Source organism: Staurois parvus, unplaced genomic scaffold, assembly GCF_062004578.1.
Source record: "Staurois parvus isolate SC_StPar_1 unplaced genomic scaffold, SC_StPar_1.0 ptg000090l, whole genome shotgun sequence".
Lineage (NCBI taxonomy): Eukaryota > Metazoa > Chordata > Amphibia > Anura > Ranidae > Staurois > Staurois parvus.
In genome coordinates this window covers 241,617-269,051 of record NW_028317886.1, presented here as the reverse complement: position 1 = coordinate 269,051, position 27,435 = coordinate 241,617, and the positions used below count along the sequence as shown (strand labels likewise).

Below are 27,435 nucleotides of genomic sequence, written 5' to 3'. Positions count from 1 at the left end.
AGCAAGAATGCATGACACGCATGAAAGGCCAGGCCACTGTTTGGGTGTCATAAGTACAAGAAAAGCAGGAAGATAAACATACATTAACGCACAGCTGACTGCTATGGAATGAGTGTTATGGACGAAACATTCATATTTCTGTCAAGCACAATTAGTTAGCAAAAGAAACATTTAGAGTTATTTCCTGTAGAAAATGTATATTTTTCTACAAATTATAATATATTACAGTTTCCTCAATTCTGGGTAATGGCAATTTCTTAATTCCACCAAATGTCCTTCAATAGTTTACTTTTGATAATCTGTTTGTTAATGATTATTGTGGTTCCATGGGCACATTCCATTGAAAAAAAATGTTTTGTGTTTTTTGGCAAGGAACACCAGCTCAATCAATTATGTGTATTTTTTGAAGGTGAAACATATAAAACTATATATGGAGCAACCACATATTTCCCATTCCCTAGCAATCTGTGATCTCCATATAAACTTTATATATGTAGATGTAAAAAGACAGTCATAAGTACCTGTGTATTTATATCATCTTCTGGTTCTTGCAAATTAAACACTGTTGCAGCATTGTCCGCTCCCAGCAACCGCCGAGCCATTTTCTCTTCATATGTTAATTTCTAAGAATATAGGAGAGACACAAATATTTTATTTTTAGTCACTCATTACTTGCTTTTGTATAGTCAGTGCCTGATATTGTAAGAAGAAATATAACCAATGTCTAACTTTAGAAAGAAAGCAAAAGGATAACCGACAGTTTCTTTGTAACACAATATGAATAGTAAGTGCTTAGTTTTGCAGTCACTATAATACCGGTTGACCGTTGTTCAGGAGCTCCTCTTTGAAACGCAGCTTCCTCTCGAGATCCTGTATCACTGCATCTTTTGTTCCCTGGATCTCTTCATCAGAGGCTATGCGGGCAGTCCGGCCTGTCTTCCTTGGGAAGCCACTGCCAAAGGAAATATTGGTGATAATTTACATTCATGGCCAATACAAATAACATTTCAAACCCATTTCAACCCTGAATAATGCCTTATTCTCACATAACTGCTATATATAAAGTAAACCCAACTGAAATTAATAATTAAAGTATTCATAAAAAGTTGTTTTCTATTTGTATCTTATCACTTCTTGTCCTGCAGACTCAACAGGAGTTGAGAAGAAATTATCCACAGAAAGTTGTCACGGGATCAAGTGTCCTCATTGGAAGATTTGCCCTCTTTTCGTATTCTCATAGCAACTCAGAATTTGAGATTTACTTTCACTATCATTCCCAGTGACATTGGTCATCAGAGTAATTAGAGTGAATCGTCATAACGATGCCAAGTAGACAGCAATGAAAATATGTAGACTGTACTGATTGTAATTTACAGAACTTAGTACTTGATTGTAATTTAAAGTACTAACCCTTACATTACACTTAAAGCAGTAATAAACCCCAAACCAAAAATGTAATATATTGCAGCTTAGAAAAATAATTCAGCCACCACATTTAATGATTGCTGTTTTTTTTCCCCTCTGTTTGCACCTGGTAGTCTTGCTAGTAACATACCGCCTGTATTAGAGTGCCTCCACTCTTAATGAAGAAGCACAGGGGGCACAGCAGACAACAGCATTGTCAGTCTGGGGTAGGGTGAGTAGTGTTAAATGTACTAGCAGATTTAAATACAATAAAAAAGCTTATTCTTTTGAAAATCAACAGTCTTAATGGCTGGATCAGCAGATGAAAATAAAGGAAAGAAGGCCCTGAAATGAACAAATGTAGTCATATCTAATAATTAGTAAGCTGCAATGTAATAAATGTTTGCTTTTGGGTTTAATACTGGTTTCAGTGTCAACAGGTCAGCTAGTGATAGTATACAAGTCAAGTCAAGTATATGTCATAATTCCTTCCATCTAAAAAGATAACAATTTTCTGCTGACCTCTAGTAGTCCAGCTAAAGGCAAATTTTGTGGCTTAATCAACAACATTTAACTGAAGCAAGCTTCAAATCTGGAGATGGCCTTGTCCATAAACCATATGGAGTCCTTTAAGTTCCAAAAGTGTCTTCACTGGTAGACTTTTGATTTAGCATGCACCTATCACCTGTTAGTGGTGGCCAGCTATGAGTCTTGCCTACCCATAATATTCTACCCACTCTACACCCAAGTCATTTACATTTGTTATATAACATCATTGGTTTGTAGTGTTTTGGGGGCACTAAAGCTGGTAATGAATTATATGCTTAAATCATATTCTCAAATCCTTATTTAATATTTCTAGACATTTAGCAGAAAATCCATTCCAGCTCACTAACAGACAGCCTACCAAAAGTAGAGGAACATCTGTGTTGCTCAAAATGTCAGAAACATTTGAGTTGCCCATAACAACTAGTTATTAGCAGCTGTCATTTTTTCTAGGCCATAAATACATAAAAATGTACCTCTGTGTTGTATCTGTGGCCTTTACCTCCTCTGGTTTTCATAAATTGACAGTAATAGGGTTTGTATATGTGTTTATCTGGGAATGTATGAACTATGGTTTTATTTAAGCAATAGGCTCAATGTCCTTTGTCTTGCTTTGCATTGCCATTCTAAGTAAGCTGGCTAATATGTTCCAGCTTCAAAGTACCAGTTGTAGTCTACAGGCATAGAAAATGTATCACATGTTTCCGTGGTTTACTTATTGTCATGGTTTTTACTGAACAGTATAAAAAGAAGGATACAATGTTCTACTAAAGACATTGCCCCAGAGAAAGCAGAAAAATGAATCTGGTCACAGCTTGAAAATATTGAGTCTCTAAGAAAACACATCCTGAATAAAATGATAAAGAAGATACTGCTCAGACACCAAGGGGGAGATTTATTAAATTGGGAGCACCCAGAATCTGGTACAGCTGTGCATGGTAGCCAATCAGCTTCTAACTTCAGCTTGTTCAGTTAAGCTTTGACAATAAAACCTGGAAGCTGGTTTGTATTCAGAGCTGCGCCAGATTTTCCTTGCTCCTGTTTTAGTAAGTCTCCCCCCAAGTATAAAGTAAAAATTCCAATTATACACTAAATTGACAATACTTCATAAAGAATTTCTTCTTCTCAGTTTCTCAGAAGTGGAGCCTTACAAGGGGTGATGGAAATCACAAAAAATTGCATGGCCCCCACCATAGGCAGCTGGAATTACAGTAACGAAATCCAGATTGCACTCAATACACATTTGAAATTCCTTGCTGGTTACATACAGATGGATGATAATGTTTCCAATTTTGTTTTAATCTTTTCTTTTCTAAAACCATCCAAAATCAATATAATTTTATAAATTGTTATCAATAAAACAAAGTTTGCTTTTAATATTTTAACCCTATATACAACATTTAAGAGTTACATTTTATACCTAAAACTACAGTATTTCAGTACATATTTTCCTAAATGGATCCTGTGATTTCCAACACCCCCCCAAATAAAAAGTGCCATATAAGAAAATTGTCAGAAATTTAATGAACTTTTTCATTCCACGAATACTATTTTTTTCACTTTACAAGTGAATGAGAATGTAAAAACAGGTTGATGCAGCTTAGGTCAGGTAAGACGTTCAACTTCAGGTCAGAAGCATCTCAATGAACACTAAATGATCACAGAAGCCCCTCAAACTGATCTGAATGTAAGCAAAATGCAATGGTAATCAAGCTTTGTTTGCCCATCAACACAAGTTCAAAGCCAGTTGACACAGGTCCATAATCTCGTTCACACAAAAAAATAGCTCAGTATTAATAATAGCATGTGCAAGGGAAAAAATCCAGGCCTTCTGATAAATATTATCTTATAGAAGTACTGTTTGCTAAAAAAAAAAACACTTTATGCTCCTATACCACACAGAAGGATGTAAATAAACAATGTAACTGAATGGTATAGGCAAGAAGAAATAATTTTACATGGATGATCCGATCAAGTCCACCTGTCAGTTTTTCATGCGGACCTGATCAGATGATACATGTGTTTCTATAGACAGGCAAGTGTAAAGAGACTTTTGTCCATTTTCACTTGCCTACCTCTTGATCCGATCAGGTCCGCTAATAGAAATGGAGGAAGACTGAGTCCTCTTCTGTTTGGACAGATCAGATCGAAGGCAGCCAGGTGTAAAAGGACAGCGGAGTCCATTTACTCCTGGCCACCCGTAGGGCAGACCGTGCATGTGTGCAGAAACTGAGTAGACATAGATCTGTCATCCGCCCCGTTCTGCTGTGAACAGATCCCCTGCTGATTGGAATGCAAACCACCCATAACCCCTGTGTAAGGAACCTTATGCTGGTCATAGATGGGTAGAATTTTGAATGAAAATTTATAGGAAAAGACTGTTCTAAGAAAGCTCTTTGTTTTTCTAATCACTAGTGGGTCAATTTGATGTTTGTTTTTTACCACAGTAAGAAGAAAATTCAGAAGAGCAGGATGAAATATATTTCTTGAACAAATTTTTAACAGTGTATGTGTTTTTTTTTGTTTCTTCTACAGTAAGCTGAAAACAGCCCATTCATTTCAAAATCAAATGATAAAAAAAAAGAAAATTGTTCAAACGACATTCAAATGTTCTTTTTTTATGAATTTGTCTAAGACGTTTCCTAAGAATTTTCTTTTGAAATTCTATCTACCTATGGCCAGCTTTGCACAACTATATTACATGACCTTAAGTAGCATTAAGGGGAATAATGGGCTAGGAGACAAGAATACATTTGTCCCTTGGGCCTGCCCTAATAAGTTATGTTTGGATGGTGGCCCTGAATGGAGATACTTCACCATTCAGAGATCGATCAGAACAAAAACCACAGACAGTGACACATGCTGGATATTTTATAGCTACCTGTTCCCTATCCAGACCTGTGATCACAGCATCTGACAGAGGGAAGTTTCAGATGTAAAGGGACCAAATGTTGAAAGCTGCAAAGGAAACTGATGCTGGACGATGTTAAAAGGTATGTCATATTAAATGTTTATCCAGAAAAAGTTATCTCTACCATGAAAGGGCCACTTGGTTACTTTGCCTTCCAGGGCAAAGGTCCCTTTATTCTCCCCTAGATAGCAAGGAGTGCTGTATACACCACAGATAATGATTACCATATTCAGGTCCAATGTCTGAAGTATTTATGGATTTGTTCTATAATCACTTGGTGACCGCCCACCTGCAATGTACTGCAGGTAAGCGGCTGCTGTAGGCAAAGCAACGTACCCATATGTCGCTGCCAACTTCTGAGTTTAGGGCACGCACATGTGCACCCCCACCCCTTACCCACTGTGATTGTACGCAGTGGGAGCCTGTCAGCAATGATTCACAGCTGGGACCTCCTGATCGACTGTGTGCCACCACAGCCCAGAGCTCTGTGTTGGTAAACAACACAGAGCTCTGTAGAGAGGGAGTGATCTGTCAGAAACTAAGAGATCTAGTAGTAAAACCAGCACACTTTACACACAGGCACACATTTGACCCCTTGATCGCCCAAGATGTTAACCCCTTCCCAACCAGTGTCATTAGTACAGTGACAGTGCATAGTAGTATCACTGATCACTGTATTAATGTCACTGGTGATGTTAGTGGCAGCTATTTAGTTCCCTCCAGCATCAGATTGCACGCCGCACTATCGCCGTCCCATTATAAGTTGTTGATTGCTACTATTAGTAGTATAAAAAAATTAAAATTACAGTATATATGCCATAGGTTGTAGGTGCTATAACTTTCACGCAAACCAGTCAATGTACACTTATTGGGATTTTCTTTTTAATCAAAAAAATGTATCAGAATACATTTTGGCCACATTTATGAAAAGTTTTTTTATTGGATAGGTTTCATAGCAGAAAGTAAAAAATGTTGTCTTCTTTCATATTTTTTTTGTCTTTTCTTGTTTATATCACAAAAAATAAAAAACCCAGTGGTGATAAAATACCATAGAAAGAAAGCTCTGTTTCTATGAAAAAAAAGATCAAAATTTAGTTTGGGTACTGTGTTGCATGACTGCGCAATTACCAATTAAAGCAGCACAGTGCCAAATAGCAAAAATGGCCTGGTCATGAAGAGGGTAAAGCCTTCTGGAGCTGAAGTGGATAAACTCTACTGTACTAGAGGTTTAGCTTTTTATTATAAACAAAGAATAGTACCACCCACAGCAATAGGATGCTTTATACCAGTAGTCTCCAAACTACGGCCCTGGGGCCGGATGCAGCCCTTCACTTGCCTTTATCCGGCCCTTGGGGCACTATTCCTCCCACTGATACAAGACACTATTCTGACAACTGACACCAACAATGGGGCACCATTTCTCCAAATGACACCAGTAATGATTTCTCCCAATGATAACAATGTTGGGTCACTATTCCTCTAAAGAACCTCTGTAAACAAATACCATAAGGTCAAAACATGCAGCACACATTTTAAATATATGTTTTATAACAGAATATCACTCTTGCAATGAGGTTGTAACAAAATATTTCTAACAGCCAATAGACTTAATTGTGCCAAGAGCTGGTCACATTAAGTAATTTTTGCTTACTTAGGCTGTGTGAGCTGTACAGTTACAGCTGGAAGTTACTATTCTTGTTAGGAGTTATTTCTCAAACTTTGGCACATCTCTGAAGTGTGACCTGGCAAACATGTTGTGATTTTAAGACAAGGTGGCAACATTTCAGATAGCAGCTCTCTGTAACTTGAGAATGTGTTCCTAGATTTTACAGAGTATACAGTACACTTCTGCAGTAACTGGCAATGATAATTATTGTATACGCACAGTAAGTCAAATAAACTGCCAGTTGTCTCTCTATCTGCCTGCATCGCTATCTTTCCAGTATCTATCTATCTACGGTTTCTGTGGAATTTTTCATGAATTTTTGGATGTGGGGCTCCTACTTTTTACAGCTAAATCCACCCAATATCCGGTTAGGTCTATCTATCTATCTATCTTCCAAATCAAAATGAACGGTAACATCATCTACATTGACAAAGTGAAGGAAAATGTACTCACGGAGGCATAACACCTTTTGGTAGTCCAAGTTCATTGAAAGAGACAGGTGATGGCTGAGATGGCAACATGGAACTGAGGAAGGCCGCAGGGCTGTGGCTGGAGCTAGAGCCTCTGGTTGTTGGAGACTGAGATGGACTGTATGAAGGAGAAGGTCCAGATCCAGGAAGGGGTGGAGGGGGTGGAGGAAGAGGAAATGGATCCTGGGCAGAATAGTTTGCAGTTGGACTCAACACAGGAGGTGGAGGAGGAGGGGGAGATGAGGAGGTTGGCGACCAAAACTGTTCACCTTCAGAAGCAAATGGCTGGGAGAAAGGTTGCACGGGAACCCTGGTAAACTGCTGTTGAGGTGTTGAGGGTGATATTGGGGATGGGATGCTGGAGGTAGAGGAACCCGAAGATGGTGTAACGTAGCCTGGGGCATTGCTCATGTTCTGGGCAATAAATTGTTTAGGCCGAGCGTAGTTGAAGGAGCTTGCTGGTTGCATAGCAGGAGAACTGTGGGAGTTGAGAACACTCATTTGCAGTGGTGGGGTAATAAGCTGACTGGCCTCCAGCTCCTGGAAGGAAGGTGGAGGAGGAAAGGATGGTGAGGGTGGTGTGTTTTGCTGAAGACTGGTTTGTTGCTTCCAAGCAGCAGATTCCTTCTCGTGACGTATCTGATTTTGTAGTTGCAGCAGTGTCTGAGAATCCCTGGACAAGAGCAAGATTAAAAAAAAGAAAAAAAGAAAAATTATGAACAGAGAAATGGTATGCATGGCATCTGAGCTGTGTGTTCAACAGAAACTACAGAAGGAATGCTGCAGTGTATTCCTAACAACAGCTAAATATGAAACAGAGTTCTAAAGAAAATAAACTTACAAATGTTAAGAGGATGTAGTAGCTAGTGTCTCCTTTTGCAATAGACACTGGGGGGTTGAATTACAAGTTAGGCTGTTCACTTTGCAAGTGAATTTTCCCCACATGAATGTAGTGACATTTCATTTTGCAAAGAATACTCAAACACTTGCAAGGAAAAAAAAGCATTCTTGCTTGCACATGACTGCACGATGGAGCAGAATTTCATCATATTTATTGAGCTCTGGGAAAACCTCTCTTGGAAAATGCAACTTCTCTTGCAAAGTGAATGGTCTATTTGCCTTTAGTAAAACAACCCCTGGACGTCCAATCCTGAATGTGTCATATCTCTGACAATTGCACTCAGATTACACTGAGGATAAAACAGAGTGCAAAGCATAGAGCACAGTAACACATTCATACAAAATTTACTCTTAGTGGGACTTTCTGATCATTTTTGGCTGAGTTATTGAACTGCAGTGCCCTTGCAGAGTGATAAGATGATCAGCAAGGCACAACCATTATGCATCACTGCTAAGCAGAAAAAAAGAATGAGCACAGATAATTAATGAATATTTAATTTTCAGGTATAGTGGAACTGTTAGTAAAACCAATTTAATAGAAGTCAATGGAAAAAGGTGCCCTCACATTTAGTAGGAAGAATGCAACCTTACAGTGGTGGTCAGAATTCCACCCTTACAGACAGCTGCAAAAATATTATTGGTGTCATACTGTTGGTTTCGCCAAGTGGCATTGGTCCAGGAACTATACAGGCACCATCAAATGTGAGTTCAATCATCCACACCTCAAGGAACCCTAGCAACCTCTGGAAAAACCCAAGGGTTCCATGGAAACCTGTTATAGATTGGCTGCTACAGAATTGCAAACCAGTCAAGAAAACACATTTTAAAACTTTAAAAAACATTGGCAAAATTACAGTAAGTTGATCTTTTTCATATATCTAGAAATGAAACCTTGCATTATGTTAAGCAAGTTTTAATTAAAAGCCAAGGGCCTTGGTGTGAAATAAACATTGCAGCTCACTATTTCTTAAATCAAAAACTTTGATTTCTCTCTTCAGCTACTGATTCTTCATAACATTTGTCCAGAGTTTGCCCTTTGTAGTTCTTTCGAGCCTGCTACAGGTTCTGGCAGTGGATTATGGCAGAGGAAAGGGATATGGAGGAAACAGAATGCTGCCATATTTTGTACAGAGGGCATTGTAAGCAGAAATCTGGCAAGTAAAGGGAAGCAGCAATTGTGGGTGGGCCCTCGGACCTCCAGAAACAGTTTCCCCCCCCTGCACAGTTACACCCAATGTGACACTATATTAAAATATGCTCCATTTTATTTTTACATCTTTGGGTGTTACAGGCACACACCTTCACAGAAACTGTGCATAATTTACTTGTGCATAATTTACTTGTTTAAAGGACCCTCTTACATTTAATAATAATATGTAAACCCAACATTTCGTACTCCTGAATGTGACTGCTATATTATTATTATTATTACTATACAGGATTTATATAGCACCAAGTTTGCTCAGCGCTTTAAAATATAACGGAAGACAATACAGCAACAATACAGTTCAATACAAGAGGGATAGGAGGTCCCTGCTCCTTGGAGTTTACAATCTAGGAGGGAGGGGCTAGTGGTACAAAAAGGTAGTAACTGTGGGGAATGGACTGGTTGGAAGAGTAGAAGATTCCATTATTAGCTGAGGGCAGGATAGGCTTCCCTGAAGAAATAGGTTTTCAGAGATCGCCTAAAAGTGAGCAGAGTAGGCAATAGTCTGATAAATTTGGGTAGAGAGTTCCAGAGGATGGGGGAAGCTCTGGAGAAGTCCTGCAGACGAGCATGGGAGGAGGAGACAAGGGAGCTAGAGATTATGAGGTCTTGCGAGGAGCGGAGAGTACGGTTTGGGTGATATTTAGAGACAAGATTGGTGATGTAATTTGGGGCAGAGTTATAAATGGCTTTATACGTTGTTAATGTTTTGAATTTTATCCGTTGGGCAATGGGAAGCCAGTGGAGGGATTGGCAGAGAGGGGTGGCTGATACAGAACGGTTAGTAAGGTGGATGAGTCTGGCAGCAGCATTCATTATAGACTGAAGAGGGGATAGTCTGCGATTAGGTAGGCCAATGAGGAGGGAGTTACAATAGTTAAGGCGAGATATAACAAGGGAGTGAATAAGTTGCTTAGTGGTTTCCGAGGTTAGGAACGGGCGTATCTTAGATGTTGCGGAGGTGAAGTCTACAAGATTTGGACAGTAATTGGATTTGGGGGTGAAAGGACATATGGGAGTCTAGGATTACACTTAGTACCCTGGCATGAGGGGAGGGAATGATGATTGTAATATTGATTTTGATGGAGAAGTCAGGGGAGGGGGCACGGGCTGGGGGGAATACTAAGAGCTCAGTTTTGGAAAGATTGAGTTTGAGGAAGTGGAGTGACATCCATGCCGATGTGTCACTTAGTAGGTTAGTAATGCGAGAGGAGACTGAAGGGGTGAGGTGAGGGGTAGAAAGATAGATTTGTGTGTTATCAGCATAGAGATGGTACTTAAAGCAATGGGTCTTAAGTTGTCCAGGTTGGTGGGGTCCAGGGAGGGCTTTTTAGGTATGGGAGTGATGTACACATGCTTTAGAGGGGAGGGGAAGGCACCAGTAGAAAGGCAAAGATTGAAGATGTGAGTGAGGGAGCATAGGATGGAAGAAGAGGGTGACCGTAGTAGTTGTGAGGGGACACGATCCAGGGGGCAGGTGGTGAGACGGGCTTCTCAGAAAACCTTAGTGACCTCTTCGGTAGTAGCAAGGTCAAAAGAGCAAAGTGTTGAGGGAGGTTTAGTAGAAGGTATGCTAAGTGGGGTGGATGTCTGTGCAGTGGTGATGCCCCTAAGAATTGTGTCAATCTTGTTTTTGAAATGATTTGCAATCTAGTGAGCAGTGAGTGAGGTACTGGGTGGAGGTGGAGTAAGTAGAGAGTTAAAAGAAGAGAAGAGACGACGAGGACTGGATGACAAGGAATTAATCAGAGTGACAAAGTAGGCTTGTTTGGCAGCATGAAGGGAGGAATTGTATGTTAAGAAAGCAGATTTATATAGGGTGAATGCTTGTTGAGATTTGGTTTTACGCCACAATTGCTCCAGAGCACGACTATGTCGTTTAACCATGTACTTGTATGAAGAAGTATCTTGTTCTCTTTGTATTGCTTCCTTTGTGTGAAATCCCTGGTGCCCCTGCCAGTCCCTCTACTTTCCTATTACAAACTGACCAAACTAAGCAGGAAAGCACAGCGTGGCCAGTTTACTGGCTGTGCTGGAATTCAGCCTGCTCTACTCCAGTGTTTATACTTAACACCCCCCCTCCCCCTACACAACCTTTCACTGGGAAGATCAGTGTGCTGCTCACTTATAAAAAGGCAAAAAAGGTATTTATAATGTATTTTCTATCTATACACAAATGTTTTGACTTTCATTTCTATTTTAAACTGAATGGTTTCTTTTACAAGTTGAGGGTTTATATATACTTTAAAGAACACAAAATGAATTATTTTTATATTGAAAGCAGATACAATATTACAAATTTTACAATAATCAAAAAATTCTTTAGATTACTCCTGAGGTCTTCTGAGATAACAGGAATGTGTCTCTTTGACAACATAAACCAGCTGCCAGCTAGGTGATAACATTACTGAAAGCAAGGCTACAAATATCAATCATGACCAGGTTCATCCCACAGACACTGCTCTAGGTATGATAGAAGGGTTATTCATAAACACTATGCTCATGATGATGGAAATATACAAAGCATTGCACTAAGACTCCAACATTATTGGTTTAGAAATTGTTTTAGGTTGTTTAAACATTGGAAATTGATTGACTTGATCATCAGACACACCTTTGTACAAACAAACAACATATTATATTAATTCTATGTTAAAGCAGAACTCCACCCCAAAGGGGAAATTCTGCTTGTCTGCCTCCTCTCCCCCTCCACTGCCACATTTGGCACTTTTTTGGGAGGAGCAGGTACCTGGTTTTGACCAATGATCTGAGCTAGAAGTTCACCTCTCCTAACCCCCACAGCCTTCTAGGACATTTCACAGGTTCCAGAAGACTGTGGCCTATTCACAAAGTGCAGCAAACTTCACACATGTGCAGTAGGAAGCCGCCTGTGAAACCGCAAGGCTTCACTTCTGGTTTCCTTTACTGATGATGCCAGCACCAGCACCCAAAGCCAATTGAAGAATTGGCTCAGATGAGGGCATCGCTGGACCCACAGGACTGGTAAGTGTCCTTACATATTTAAAGTCAGCAGCTACAAATAGCTGACTTTAAATTTTTTATTTGCAGCCTGGAGCTTTGCTTTAACTTATACTCAAATGTCATTTACTTAATATTGTTATAGAATTGTAAAGGTTATCTATAAAAAGACAGTTTGCTATGACAAGTAATCCATTGGCAGAGATAAGCTTCCATAAGGGCTAAAAGTGTAAAATGTCCCTAAAGTATTCATATTCAGGTACACCTATGGCTTCATTGTTTAAGGGAATATAAAATGCAACTGAAATTTAGCATCAAAACTATAAAAAGGATGAGGTAAGGTAGACACTGGCCTTGTCTCATCCCATGATGAAGGCTATAGCATATTTGGCAAAGCCAAAATTAAGTCCCATTAATCTCCAAGCTGAGGCCCGTGGGCTAGATGTGGCCCTTTGCTTGCTTTTATCTGGCCCTTGGGGCACTACTCCTCAAACTGATACAAAGAACTTTTCCTTCCACTAACACCAACAGTGGGGCACTATTCCTTTCACTGATACTAACAATGGGGCATTGTTCCTTCCACTGACACTAACAATGAGTCATTATTCCTTCTGCTGATACCAATGATGGGGCACTATTCCTTTCACTGATGCCAACAAATGGCAGTATTCCCCCCACAAACACCAATGACAGAGCACTATTCCTCCTACTACTGAACCCTGGCGCTATGCAATTTTCTTACTCCCACTGGCCACAATCTGCCCCTCTAAAGTCTAAAGTAATCAAGCCCTTGGTTTAGAAAGTTTGGAGATCGCTGGTATAGCATGTAATAAACAAATTGCCAAAAATTGCTGTATCCAAGGCTGCACATCAATACTATAAAAGACTTCTAAGTCGCCATGCACACCGGATGTTTTTACAGGTGCTGTTTTTGACTTTTGACATTTTTTTTCTACAGCTAGTAAACCCCACAGCAGGTTATCATATGTGTCCATTCACACATATACTGTAATCAATGTTTTTTGGCAGGGACATTTTTTAGCTGGAAAAAAAAAAACAAACAAAACAGAATTAGTGGGTTTTTAGAGGAGTTTTTTAGCTGGAAAAATGCTCTAACGTTGAAAACCACAGCAAAACGCAGTAAATCACGGTAAAACACCGCAAACCAGCGATTTTGGATGTTTTTTTTACCAAAACCATTTTTTTAAGAAAAAAAAAAAACACAAAAAATGCTGAATAACACTAATGAGGAAAAACATGGGAAAATGCCACTATACGCGGCAAAACGGTAATAAAAAGCTGAAAAACTCAAATTTTTAATGTGACTTTACACAGCTAACGTTACCAGCATTATCAAACAAGCCAGTGTGCATGGAGACTAAGTGTTCCTCTCAGTACAGCTTTTGTTAGCAGAAGGCTGTCATGTAGGTTGTCTGTTTGCCCTGTAACTAGAATGATCACACAAGCGGGGATGAGAAGCACAGCAGTGCCTAAAAAGGCAGTCTTGTTTCTAACTTGCTTTGTGGCAGCTGATGGCTTTATCATTAAAGGACAAGCAGCTGAACTGATGCCAGTTTTCCTTTTTTCTCAGATTATCTATACAGAGGAAATTGGGTTAATGTTTGTTTAAAAGGAATCAGCTGTTCATTTGTGAGACCACAGTGCAGTTGATAGTGACAATTCACCAACACATATCAAACAGGTCACCATTTGTCAGCCAGCTATAAGTGGTTAGGCCTCAGTCACATTGGCAATGATATATATGTATTTTTATGCATTTTTCTACATTTACATTTTCTACATGTATATAAATGCATGGAGTGATTTTACATATATTTACTTCATTCAGTTTAGCTGTGTTTTGAGAAAACAGTATTCTCTGTATCCAGGGGCAGATTAGATACTCTGAATGCATCTAAACACATGGAAATGCAAGTACAATTAATTGCAGGAGAACTTGATCTTGGAAGCGTAAAGTTATTAACTCTTCCCAGATAATTTTTCATTTGTTTAAATAAACCAAACGCACGAGGCAAGCATAAATGTCACCTTACTGGCACCATATGCTCAGATCAGGAAAGACTATTTTACAAAAGTGCTAAATGTTTACAGATAATGTATAAATTGTCATCTTTGCAACTTAGCTTTCATACAAAATATCTGTTTTATGGCTCATTCAGAAAGGCGCTGAGACCTATCGTCTCTGCTGAGCCACTTTTTGCTGTGTGTGCATCTACCATAGGTATGCAAGCAGCCCATAGGAATGGATTTCGATGCAGTGGCTGCATTGACACATTCGCATGTCAAATTTGACATGTAGGCAGGAGCAGGTGCACTGTGTCTGTGTCCAAATCCGTGCACCCCCTCTTGCCCACATGTCAAATTTGGACATGTGACTGGGTCTCAGCGCCTGGATAAGCCCTAAAGAATAACTGATGATTCAAATAAAATGGAGAAGAAGAAGCATGCAGACTGTGCCACCTTTAAAGTGCTAGTCAGGGCCCCAAAACAGCATTAAATCAACAAAGCATGGGAGTCCCAAGAAAAAAAGTGGCTGCAGCACATCACCGTGAGATCTACACTCATCGACCACTTTATTAGGTACACCTGTTCAATTGCTTGGAAACACAAATTGCTAATCAGCCAATCACATGGCAGCAACTCAAGCCTGTAGACGCGGTGAACTTGCTGAAGTTCAAACTGAGCATCAGAATAGGGAAGAAAGGGGATTTTAGTTATGTTGAATGTGGCATGATTGTTGGTGCCAGATGGGCTGGTCTGATTATTTCAAAAACTGCTGATCTACTGGGATTTTCACGCACAACCATCTCTAGGGTTTACAGAGAATGGTCCAAAAAAGAGAATATATTCAGTGAGCAGCAGTTGTTTGGATGAAAATGCCTTGTTGATGTCAGAGGTCGGAGGAGAATGAACAGACTGGTTGCTGCGACATTCAGATGGTAGGGTCATAATTTGGCATAAACAACATGAAAGCATGGATCCATCCTGCCTTGTATGAACAGTTCAGGCTGGTGGTGTAATGGTATGGGGAATATTTTCTTGGCACTAGCAAGGTGTACCTAATAAAGTGGCCAATTACTAGTTTAAAATTCCAGTATATATACACTGCCATTTGTAGAACTATAACTTTCACATAAACCAATTAAAATACATTGTGGCCTAAATGTATGAAGAAGTTTGATTTTCTTAATTTTACTGGACATGTTTTATAGCAATAAGTCAAAAATATTGTTTTGTTTTTTTTTTCAAAATTGTCGGGTCTTTTTTTGTTTATAGCGCAAAAAATAAAAACTGCACTGGTGATCAAATACCACCGAAAGAAGAAAGCTCTATTTGTAGGAAGAAAAGGACATACATTTAATTTATGTACAGCATTGCATGATCGCGCAATTGTCAGTTAAAGTAATGCAGCGCCGTATTGCAAAAAAAGGCCTGGTCAGAAAGGGGGGTAAATCCTCTGGAGGGTAAGTGATTAAACATAATTTGTGCCTCAACTCTGCCTACTTTAACAGGCTTTACAAAAGCAGCCTCCCTCTCGCCCTCGTGCAGGAGACAGCAACTTAGCTTCTGCTCTTTGAGCAGTAGCTTTCTGGCCTCCAAGGAACCACTCGGATCCAGAGACACTGTTCGGAAGAAAGCATATCACCCCCTCTGAAATGCAGGACCTTAGATGCCAGCTGTCTCCTGCAGTATAACAATCCATCAGTCAGTGTATTTGCTCAGCACCAGCTGCAGTAGTTGTAGTGTTAATGCACACAAAGGTCTGAATGGGCCCAAAAGAAGTAGACAATGTTCACTCAACTTGGTCAATAAACTGAAGCTATGGTAATTTCACATCTAATTATGTAAAAGCCCATATTCATAATTTAAAATTTCCCTTTGCACAGTTGGGTACTCAGATTGAGCATAGCCTCTTTAGCCCTAGTTTACACTGAATGCAACTTTGAAATTGCGCTACTTCACTTGAAGTAGCGCAATTTCAAAGCAGATCAGTTTGATCTGTTGATTAATTTGAACCTACGATTTTGCTGTGGCATGCAACTTCATTTAACAGAAAGCAATGCAAGTTGTAATGAGATTGTAAAAAAGAAGTAGTGCAGGAACTATTTTTGAAATCGTATTGCTTCAAATCGCACTGATTAAGACAGTGCCATAGAAATACATTCGATGCGACTTCAGGCGCGATTTGTATATTGTATTTCACACCTGTGTAAACCAGGGTTTATTCACTAAGCTGAGTGAGCTAATTAAACATTCCCCACTTCTTAAGCAAACCAAACCCATTGTATATAAAGAATTATAGCATTTTATAATTGGAACAAAGGGGTTTACAGCTGAACTTCATGTCCCCAGCATGTAATGGAAGAACAGGCTTATTGTAGTTAATACTAGAGTTTTATAATGGCCCTTCCAGAATTACAACCAGATACAGATTGTAGACCAAAGTAATGTATGACATGTGAGCTTGGGGAAAATATTTGTTTTATTGCTTTCCCAGCCACCAAGAAACAGAGCCACTTCTGAACATGGTCCTTCTGGACAATAATGACTCATCTGGGGCAGAACCACAACACAGAAGACGGATATACAGGGGCTGCTAGAAACTGTTACAATGAATTCTCGTTGCTGGGAATCTTTCCTACTTGTATCAGCATATTATTTTGATTTAACTTTCCAGATGTGGACGCTTGCAGCTGATTTATCACTATTACTCTGTATTTTCCATTTTGAAAATACTTGTTAATTTTCCCATTCAGTAACAAGGCTCTGGGGTATAGCCTGCTGTTCAATGGCATGCCCTGTGGTTTCTGTGGAGGGTAAAAATGCTTCTGTATGTGAAATATTTTGTATGAGAATTATAGCTAAAAATAAAGTGAACACTACAGGGTATATACTGGAGTCACTGTAGGATTCCTGATGATGTAATGAACTGATTTCCATTATACAACTGAACACGACAGGGCCCTAGTGCAAATGGGAAAATGGGGCTTCCCCTCATATGTCATACAAATATCTTCTGTCTTCCCACAGACAGGAATACTTTTGGATGAACTCCAAGATATGGAAATATTCTGTACATACAAGAGGTATGTGTATTCTTGGTGTCCTTTTTGTATTTCTATTCCACATGAAATGTTGCCTCTGTGCAGAAGGTTCCTCTAATAAAGACCAGTCACAGCTACTCTCTCTCCTTGTGCAGGGTGACCGGTCTTGTATCTGTCCTCCTCCTGTAATGGGTGGGCCTACTGGGACTCTCCCACAGCTCTACTCTCTGCACAGAAACAGGGGAATTCAATGAAGTTTTTGATCCACTATGGGAGTTCTGGTAGATCACAAGCTAATAATGGCATGCAATGCCAAGCTGGGGTTTCTAAAGCGAGCAAAATCCTCTCTTGTATTAAAAGAGGTATAGACTCCAGAGAGAGAGATATCATATTACTCCTGTACAAATCATTAGTAAGACTTCATATGGAATATGCAGTTCAGTTTTAGGCATCAATTCACAAAAAGAACATTGGGGAACTGGAGAAAGTACAGAAAAGGGCAAAAAGGTGTTTCTCATGCGTATTCAGATGAGGTATTCTTGCCTTCTGTAACAAGAAGACTTTTTACGTCTTTGGCCCAACAAACTGGAGTGCTCTTAACTGTATCAAATACGTGTACTGTAAACTCTGTACACATATTTCCCCCCAAAGAGGCCATGGACAGAAATACCTGACAAGTAAAAGTAATAGTTTAAATCAAATTTTGGATGATCACATTATTTGTATATTTTCATCGAGCTCTAGTGCAGAGTGTAGCCTTATAGACTGGCCAATAAACACAGTAGCAAGTGTTGGGAATCTCCTTCCCTATCAGACAAAAATACACATTTTTCAAACTGGCCCAGTTTAGCAAGAAACCAGCCAAACTAGCAATCCACTTATGTCCCCATGATGCTCACTCTGCTGTGAAAAGGGGCAACCACAGAACACAGCTAACAAATGTAAATGGCAGAAACATTCTGAAAATGCTTTTCTCCTAGTCTTCAGTGGCTAACCTTGATGTTCTAACATTTTCTTGCAAATTTAGAATTCTGTTGGGATGGTATTTGAATTCCTTGAGACAGGTACATGAATCTGTCGATGCCGACACTGAGGGAGAAGAGTCCGTACTGGACTCCCTTCCTCCCTGCCCAGCCTCTGTGCCATCACACTGACAGGTAAATGGCTAAGGAGTTTTAAACTAAAGGTGGGTGGAGCCTGATGGGGAAATGGGAGACTAGCTCCACATCCGGTCTGCTTTACTTTTGATTGACAGCAGATAGCAGTGGGCAGATTCCTAGCCACTACTGAGTCCAAAACTGGTTTTGGAATCAGTGGTAATTCTTTTAGAATGCAAAGCAGCCCTAGTGACAGATTCTAAAAGTGGCGGTAGTACAAATTACCTGAATCTGGCCCATGTCTTGGTGCCTGTACCAAAGTCTTGGCAAGCCACCAGATCCATTTCTAATGTATAATCTGCACTGACATCTATATGGTTTTTAATATCTCCTAGACTGAATAAAATCCTTAGTCAAAATTAGATAGCAAAGGTAGGAATCCCCCCCCCCCCAAAAAAATTAGGGAATTTAGAACAGAATTAGGAAATGAGAAAATGCCATAGGGTACAATAGGAGAAGCTGACCATCATAGCACTTATGCCTATCAAAAGTATAACTAAGACCAGGATAGACATACCAAAACCAAAACTCTATACCTCCCATAAGGAAACGGACTTCTGCAACCATTAGCTTTCAGTAAGGCCAGAATAGTAGAAAGAAGAGGTAGTTCGATGGATTGCTTTTCGGATCGTGGTTTAGAGATGATTTCTAGGTGTGCAATATTGCTGCTATACCTGAATGCCTGTTTTTGATCCCAAAGAGGATTTTACATTGAAATACCAGGCCGCAAACCATCACCGCTGTGTTTGCCATGTGGCTGCAACATGGTCCATTTGATTTCATCAGGTGCTTTTGACAGGTGTAGTGCCTGCCGAACCTGACATGGTGAGTTAAAACTAGCGCGACCCGCTGCAATTTAAATGTGCTAGTCTGAACTGCCTACAGTAAGGTAAACAACCGACAAGATGGCCAATGCTACTGCAATGCCAACACCTGTTTTTTTATCACAGCTATCTACCAATGTGAACTTAGCCTTACTGCATATCAAATAGTTTACTGCTTGTTTTTGGAAATACATTTTTTTTTTAAAAGCACACATTTGCTCAATACTGAAAATAAATGTGTTCAGTGGGGTTCAAGTGGAAATCACAGTTTTCTTCAGTCCACTTCTCAATGTTCTAAGTATACATGTGCAAGTTTCTTGCTTATAGGTGACACATGTAAGATGTTATCTCCTTGTAACTGAAGAGAAAACAGCTTGCAAGAAGCCTGAAGCCAGTTTACTGATGGATGTAAATACTTTTCCTTCTATGCCCTATATCATTAGCCACAGGCACAGTGCTTTTTCTGGGAATAAATATTTTTCATATTAAAACATCTGTTTTGAGTTTCTATACACAGCCATTAGAGAAAGGTTGGACAAATGTACAAAATAACTGGAAACTAACCGAAAATGAATTTCCCTTGCTTCAAAAAAAAAAAATGCTTTCATTTTAATTTGTTAGTCATGAAGTCATTGATAATATTGAGTTCTTTAATAGAAAAGCTAAATAAAAAATTACATCTGGGTAAATACTGATCATTGCTTATAACTGTGGTGGAGATATGTAAACTCTCTGCACCTTCTACACCAGGGGTCCCCAACCCAGCAGACCAGTATCAGTCCATGGCCTATTGATAACCAGGCCACACAACAGAAGGTGAGCAGCAACTGAAGTCTGTGACAGTCTTGTCTAGACCATGGCCACGACACCTAACAGCCTCTGTGTCCTATCCCAGGTCTCCAACGATGGCCACCGATGGCCGCCACCGATGTCATCCTATCAGCAGGGCAGGGGGTGGGAGGAGCTGCAGATCGGGACTGAGAACAGGAGACTTTTCATATTAACAAGTGGGTAATCACCCTCTTGCTAACATTATAAACTGGGCAGCCCCCACCCTCCATCCAGATCTGCACCTCCTCCCTGGAGAGACCTGGGAGAGGACACAGGCTGATAAGTGCCTCTACCCTGCCAAAAATAGGACTGTGCAGGGGAGCCAGAGATTGAAAGGAGGCACTGTGATGTAAGAGTGGAAAGGGGGAGGGCATTACTGCAAGGGGCACTGTGATGGGGGGGACTGTGATTGCACTAATAATGTAAAGGAGCATTGTGATATAGAGGGGACTGCACTGTAAAGGGGGACTGTAATCATTACAGCGCCCATTTACAGTGCAGTCCCCTTTATATCACAGTGCCCCTTTACAGTGCACTCCCCTTTTCATTAATGTAAAGGGGACTGCACTGTAAAAGGGCACTGTAATGTAAAGAGGGGTGATGTGAAGGGGAACTGAGGACACTGTGGGACTGCTTTAAATGAGGAAATGTGATGAAAGGGGGACTCTCAACACTGATAAAAAGGGGGGACTGAAAACTGGCCAACCAGTGATTTCTATTTCTATATACAATATCTGGATCCATGTACACTAGCTGTACAGAGTCTGCAATAAACAGAAATCAGAATAATCTGAGAGGCAAGTCAATACAATGTAATTAATATTCCTTTCCTCAACGCAAATTCTGTGTGTAGCTGATACTGTTTGAATTCAAAACAACAGTTCCCCATTCTACCCCACTATGTTTTATGTCTATTCTGCCCAAAATTAATAAAGGCAAAATTGTGCTTTAGATGGCCATGTGAGCCTAACCTGACCTGTTTTAGGCACTGGAAGCTGAAACAGGAGAGAAACCATTTTAGATTTATGTATTTTACTGTCTCAGGCTCTTTGTGTATATGCACTTAAAAACAGAAAAAAATAAATAAAACAGAAGTCAAATCAACACTTTTTTCATCTGTAGCAATTTTTCTCCCAAATCAGTATAACTATCTTCCTACATTTCTGCCTTGGATTTAGAATTATTTCGACACCATTCTAGGAAGGACACTGGGTAACAGTTTCTATAGGCTGCAGTGGTGGCAAGTTATGAAAATGGCAGTAAGTCTGGCACTTCTGGTGCCTCCACTGCTTAAATTATGCACTGGCGGTGGAAGCCAGTGTGGTACATGTTAACAACCAGGAGATAAAAGGTGTGCTTGGCGATTTCTCAAACCTCACACTGTCAGGTGACTACATATCACAGCTCTGAAGCAAACTCTCCACCTAGGCTGCAACTTTAGAAATGGGAAGTAGCGCAAAAGGATTATGTTACCTGATTTTAATAGCCTTTTTTTTTTAACTACTTTTATAACCTATTTTCATAAGCAAATGTTTTAATGCATGTACCAGCATCTCTATCTCTTTATTTTGGCAGTGTATGGGGCCTTTTTTCCCCACTTTAAATTCTACCTAATCTAGAAATGTTTGAAAACCAATTTATTTATGCAGTTTTCCATCCACCAGAAGAAACATTCACAAGTACATTTCCTTCATGAATGCAATTTCTATTTTTAATTTTTGTTAGCCATTTCCCTAGACAAGTTATGGGGAACACAGCTAGGACAGAAGAAAAGCAGAGCTTGGCTATGACATTTGCTCTCCCTAACAACACATAACAATGTACAACATCAAACCCAACTGATTACATTTTACTTGGGAGCAACCCATCAATCTACATATGCTGAACATCTGTGTCACAGAACTCAACCATCGTGTCATCCGTTGTCTCAAATACAAGAATGGAAATGTCAAAGGTAAGTGAATTTATCAGTTTTTTCACTGGTACCCTTCCCCAAACACATAGAGATTAGGAAAAAAAACTGCACTCAAATTCTTTAACACAATACTTAAATTTCAAAGCTCCTTGTTGCACACCCATGAGAAAAGCATTATCCTCATTGATGTCATTAAGAAGTCAAGAGCCTGATTAAAATATGAGAAAGTGAAAAGCTGAGAATTAATATATTCCATTCAACAGACGTCTGCAGAGCTAATCATCAAAGAATGCTAGAGAAGTTGTAATTATATTACAGGTTAATACATGATCGAAACATGCACTGGGATATAGTAGCCATTATGGCTGTGAGAATAATGCAGAAAATAATTTAGTGCTGACGCTTTTTACTCACTGAATGCAACTCAGTTTATAACATTTTATATCATGTGTTTTTTCTGGATTTTTGGTTGATATTCTGTCTCTATCATTTAAAATATACCTATGATAAAAATTATAGACCCTTTCTTTCTTTGTAAGTAGACAAACTTACAAAATCTGTAGGGAATCAAATAATTACTTTCCCCACTGTAACTGTGTATCAGTTCTGTGCTCTCTGGCAACTTCTTTGCCCCCCGTTTTATAGATCACCAAAATCATCTCAACAAAGCACAGCAGAACTTTGGTTTGTTCCATTTCAGCCTATTAGACTAACCACTTGCCCTCCATAGGATTTACCCCCCTTCATGGCCAAGCCATTTTTTGCATTACGGCGCTGCATTACTTTAACTGACAATTACGCAATCATGCAACGCTGCACCCAAATAAATGTACATTCTTTTTTCCCATGAATTGAGCTTTCTTTCGGTGGTATTTGAGTGCCTGTGCGTTTTTTAATTTTTGCGCTATAAAAAAATGACCAACAATTTTGAGAGAGAATATTTTTGACGTTCTGCTATTAAACATGTCCAGTAAAAAAAAAAAAAAAATGTAAAAATCTAATTTCGTCATAAATTTAAGCCAAAATGTGTTCTGCTACATTTCTTTGCTAAAAAAATCCCAATATGTGTAAATTAATTGGTTTACATGAAAGATATAGCACTTACAAATGGCAGTATATATACTGGAATTTATTTATTTATTTATTTTACTAGTAATGGCGGCAATCAGCAACTTATTGCGAGACAGCGGCGGGCATTCTGACATTGGGGGGAACTGACTTGGTGTCACTGACATCCCCAGTGACACCAATACAGTGATCAGTGCTACAAAAAGCACTGACACGGTACTAATGGCACTGGGCAGGAAGGGGTTAACATAAGGGGCGATTAAAGGGGTAACTGTGTACTGGGAGTGTTTTACTGGGGGGCGGTGTGTTGGTGTTTTCACTGTAAGCACACTGCTCTGGATGGCTGTGCTGTGCACAACCATCCAGAGCAGTGTGCCCAAGTCGACAGGGAGGAGGACTATTAGTAAACAAAGCATTCCTCCTCCCCATTGGAGATCCTTGGTAATCACCAGGTGCCAGCGGTAATCACCATCCGGGACCCACTGATTGACAGCCGCGCGCACACCCCCTGCCCGGAAATGCAAAATCACATATATATATATATATATATACACACACACACACACATATATATATATATATATATATATACATATACACATATATATACATACATACACACACATACATATATATATACACACATACATATATATATACATACGTGATTTTGCACACCCCTGCCGCCCTGTAGCAGTATTTCTGCTATAGGGCGCAGGGAAGCGGTTAATGACACAATAAAACAACACATGTATGAATTAATTATAAAAAATATATATATAAATATATATATATTTATTTATTTATATTAGGGGTCTTCAAAACGTTTACACGGGTAAAATAATTATTGAACAGGTCACCATTTTTCTCAGTAAATATATTTCTAAAGGTGCTATTGACATGAAATTTTCACCACATGTTGGTAACACATGCAATCCATAAATACAAAGAAACCAAAACAAATAAGTTCAGAAATTAAATTATGTGTAATCAAATGGAATGACACAGGGAAAAAGTATTGAACACATGAAGAAAGGGAGGTACAAAAAGGCATGGAAAGCCAAGACACCAGATGGAATCTTATCAGTAATTAGAAAGCAATCCTGCCCCTTGTCAGTGCAAATTAATATCAGCTGGTTCAGTTTCAACTGATGGTCTATAAAAAGATGTCTCATTACCAAGGTGTCACACAAGAAACATCTCATGATGGGACCACTTGTAGATAGCTTCAGAAAGACCTGGAATTAGCAGGTAGAATTGTTTCAAAGAAAACAATAAGTAATACACCTAAGCACCATGGCCTGTTGCACACTCACTGCAAAAGACTCCATTGCTGAAGGAAAAGTGTCTTGAAGCGCATTTAAAGTTTGCTGCACAACATTTAGACAAGCCTGTGAAATATTGGGAGAATATAGTCTAGTCAGATGAGAACAGAATTGAACTCTTTGGATGTCATAATACACACCATGTTTGGAGGTCAAATGGCACTGCATATCACCTCAAAAACACCATACCAACAGTGAAGTTTGGAGGTGGGAACATCATGGTGTGGAGCTGTTTTTCAGCATACGGTATTGGCAAACTCCATGTCATTGAAGGAAGGATGAATAGAAAAATGTACCAAGACATTTTTGATAAAAATCTGCTGCCATCTACCAGGATAATGATGATGATGTAGCTGAAATGTGGGTGGACATTTCAGCAAGACAATGATCCCAAACACAAAGCCAAGGAAACTCTCAATTGGTTTCTAAGCATGGGCGGCACAGTGGCTTAGTGGTTAGCACATCTGCCTTGCAGTAAATGGGTCATGTGTTCGATTCCCGACCATGGAGCCTCCTGCATGGAGTTTGCATGTTCTCCCTGTGCTTGCGTGGGTTTCCTCCGGGTGCTCCGGTTTCCTCCCATACTCCAAAGACATGCTGGTAGGTTAATTGGATCCTGTCTAAATTGGCCCTAATATATGTATGTATGAATGTAAGTTAGGGACCTTAGATTGTACACTCCTCGAGGGTTAGGGACTGATGTGAATGCTCAATATATATGCGTAAAAGCGCTGCGTAAATTGACAGCGCTATATAAGTAACTGAAATAATTAAGAAAGAAAATAAAGCTGCTAGAATGGCACAGCCAAACTCCTGACTTTTAATACTGTGTGGAAGAATGGGCCAAAATCACAACGGAGCAATGCATACGACTAGTTTCTCCACACAGGAGGCATCTTGAAGCTGTCATTACCAAAAAAGGATTTTGTACGAAGTATTAAATAAATTTCAGTTAGTGTGTTCAATATTTTTTCCCCATGCTCCGTTGTGATTTTGGCCCATTTTATTACACATAACTTAATTTCTGAACTTATTTGTGCTGGTTTCTTTGTATGTATGGATTGCATGGGATATTACCGATGTGATGAAAATTTCATGTCATTAGCACCTTTAGAAATATATTTACTAAGAAAAATGGTGATGTGTTCAATACTTATCTTAACCACTGTATATAAAAACAAAGTGTGGATATATTTATATATCTGAAACAAGAAAAAAAAGTCTCCAAATTAGGGAAATGTGATATTACCCTTACTCTATCTAAAATGATAAAAAAAATCCTATAGTTCTACTTTAAGAAACAGATACTTACTAGCCCAAAGAGTCCAGCACTATCTTCTCTGCAGCCAGTTCTTCCCAGGGCTGTGGATCTCTGGCACAACCATTGTTGATTTGGCAGCTGGCTGTGACTTCCTGATGTCTCACAGCCAGCTCCTGTGCATGAGCAAGACATTGTAGGACAGAGATACTGGTCCTGTAGCCTCCTGGGATCCTCCCCTTCTTCTACTGCCCCATTCCATCTTCTAATAGAACAGAGCCTTGGGGGCAAGCTGCACATGCTCAGGTTGGTGTGTATTGCTAGAGAGTTTATTTTTTCTTGGGAGAGTGCATGTGATCAGCACAGGGCCAATCAGCACTGTCCAGACAGATGGTCAGGGGTCCTGCAGCCTCAAAGGGCAAGCAGGGGAGAATGAAAACACTTCCTACAAGCTTTAACCAGTGCTCTGCTGGACACTGATAGAAGCCACAAGACTGCTCTAACTGCTGATGAGAAAAGGTATTTAGCAGTTTATATTTACTAAAATAATTGCATTTCCGTATTCTGTGTACTGTGGGGAGCCAAATATAGTGAATGGAGGGTCCTGGGTTTAGTAACACTTTAAGCGTTACATAGCAGAGTGAGTGAGTATAATACTTGCTAAATAATAAACAAGAACATAAAGCAGACATTTTGTGGGTATAATCAGTCATTGAAAAAAGAGATATCCATTATGTGGCCTCCAAAATCCTGTACAGTTTTATAAAAAAACCTGTGAATATTATAATTAACCAAACGTTGTGACTGTGAAACTTTAAGATTGCGGGAATGTAAATATCTTTGAAAAGGTAGGTCTTGCCCCTTTTTGTATATAAACCTTTAAATGTACCCGAACTTATATTAGCTCCCCATATGATCACATGCAACTGATTCAGTACAACTTTCACCCAACATTCACATTTCTTCTTATTGTATTACATTCGACAAATGTATGATTTCTAGATGAAACTTGGGAAAGCTTGTATGAAAACGTTTTTAAAACAGACCCCAAACTGTCCAAAAAAACAGTCTTTCAATTTCTTTAAAGTTTTGACAGATATTACATAAACGGTAGTCTCTGCCTATTGAGAGACCTTCTACTCCACACATATAGTGCCAATTTACATTGGTAGAGGTCTGATGGACTCAGCAATACAATTTAAAGTAGTTGTGAACCTATAATATTAGAGACACTTTATAATACAGTTATAACTGTGCAGATACCTTAACCACTTTTGTTAAGTTTCCGAAATGATCTGACCATGCATTTCTTCTTCCTGATATTGGGGGCAGGGTTACAGGACACTGTGCAGACACACAGTGTGCCTGTATTCCATAGTCTTTTCAGCCTGGGGCAAAATGCAGGCTGTGCTTCAGCAGGGTGTTAGTTAAAGAGGCAGCATGTGACTGGGAGGGGGTGTGTGCCAGAGGCAGGCTGTGACTGGTTGGGGGGTGCGGTGGCTGAACAAATTACCCAATACAGTCAAGTTGTGTGTCTGCACAGTGTCCTGTACCTCTGAATGACCAGCCAAAGGATGAAAACTGACCATAATGCAGATCAGCTTGTGTGCTTTGTGTGGTCAGTTTAGAACAAGGAAGAAAAGTGACTGGCAGGATCAACCAGGTACATCAGATGGAAGAAGCACATGAAAATGATAGAGACTGTGATTTATAAAACACACATATGTGAACACACCCATCTGACAAAAAAAATAGGTAGGGTAACATACACTTAAATTTCAAAACTACTAGATCAGATCCAAGTGACATCTTTCTGAAAACTGATTTTTATTAGGTCTCTGCTTGGGAGAATGAGCTAGCTCAGTGATCTCCAAACTGCAGCCCAAGGGCCAGATGAGGCCCTTTGCT

The 27,435-nt window shown here is 39.6% G+C and overlaps 1 protein-coding gene across 1 annotated transcript in view; it reads right to left on the bottom strand.

The window, feature by feature from the left end:
• LOC149468207 (palladin-like) overlaps window positions 1-27,435 on the bottom strand; it is a 348,477-nt gene that overhangs the window by 82,850 nt on the left and 238,192 nt on the right. Inside the window, exons 10-12 of the mRNA XM_089670345.1 lie at window positions 6,981-7,670; window positions 817-952; window positions 522-623 (exon numbers count right to left, since the gene is read on the bottom strand). Coding sequence (XP_089526471.1) covers window positions 522-623; window positions 817-952; window positions 6,981-7,670 — 928 coding nt within the window. The remainder of the gene's footprint in view (window positions 1-521; window positions 624-816; window positions 953-6,980; window positions 7,671-27,435) is intronic.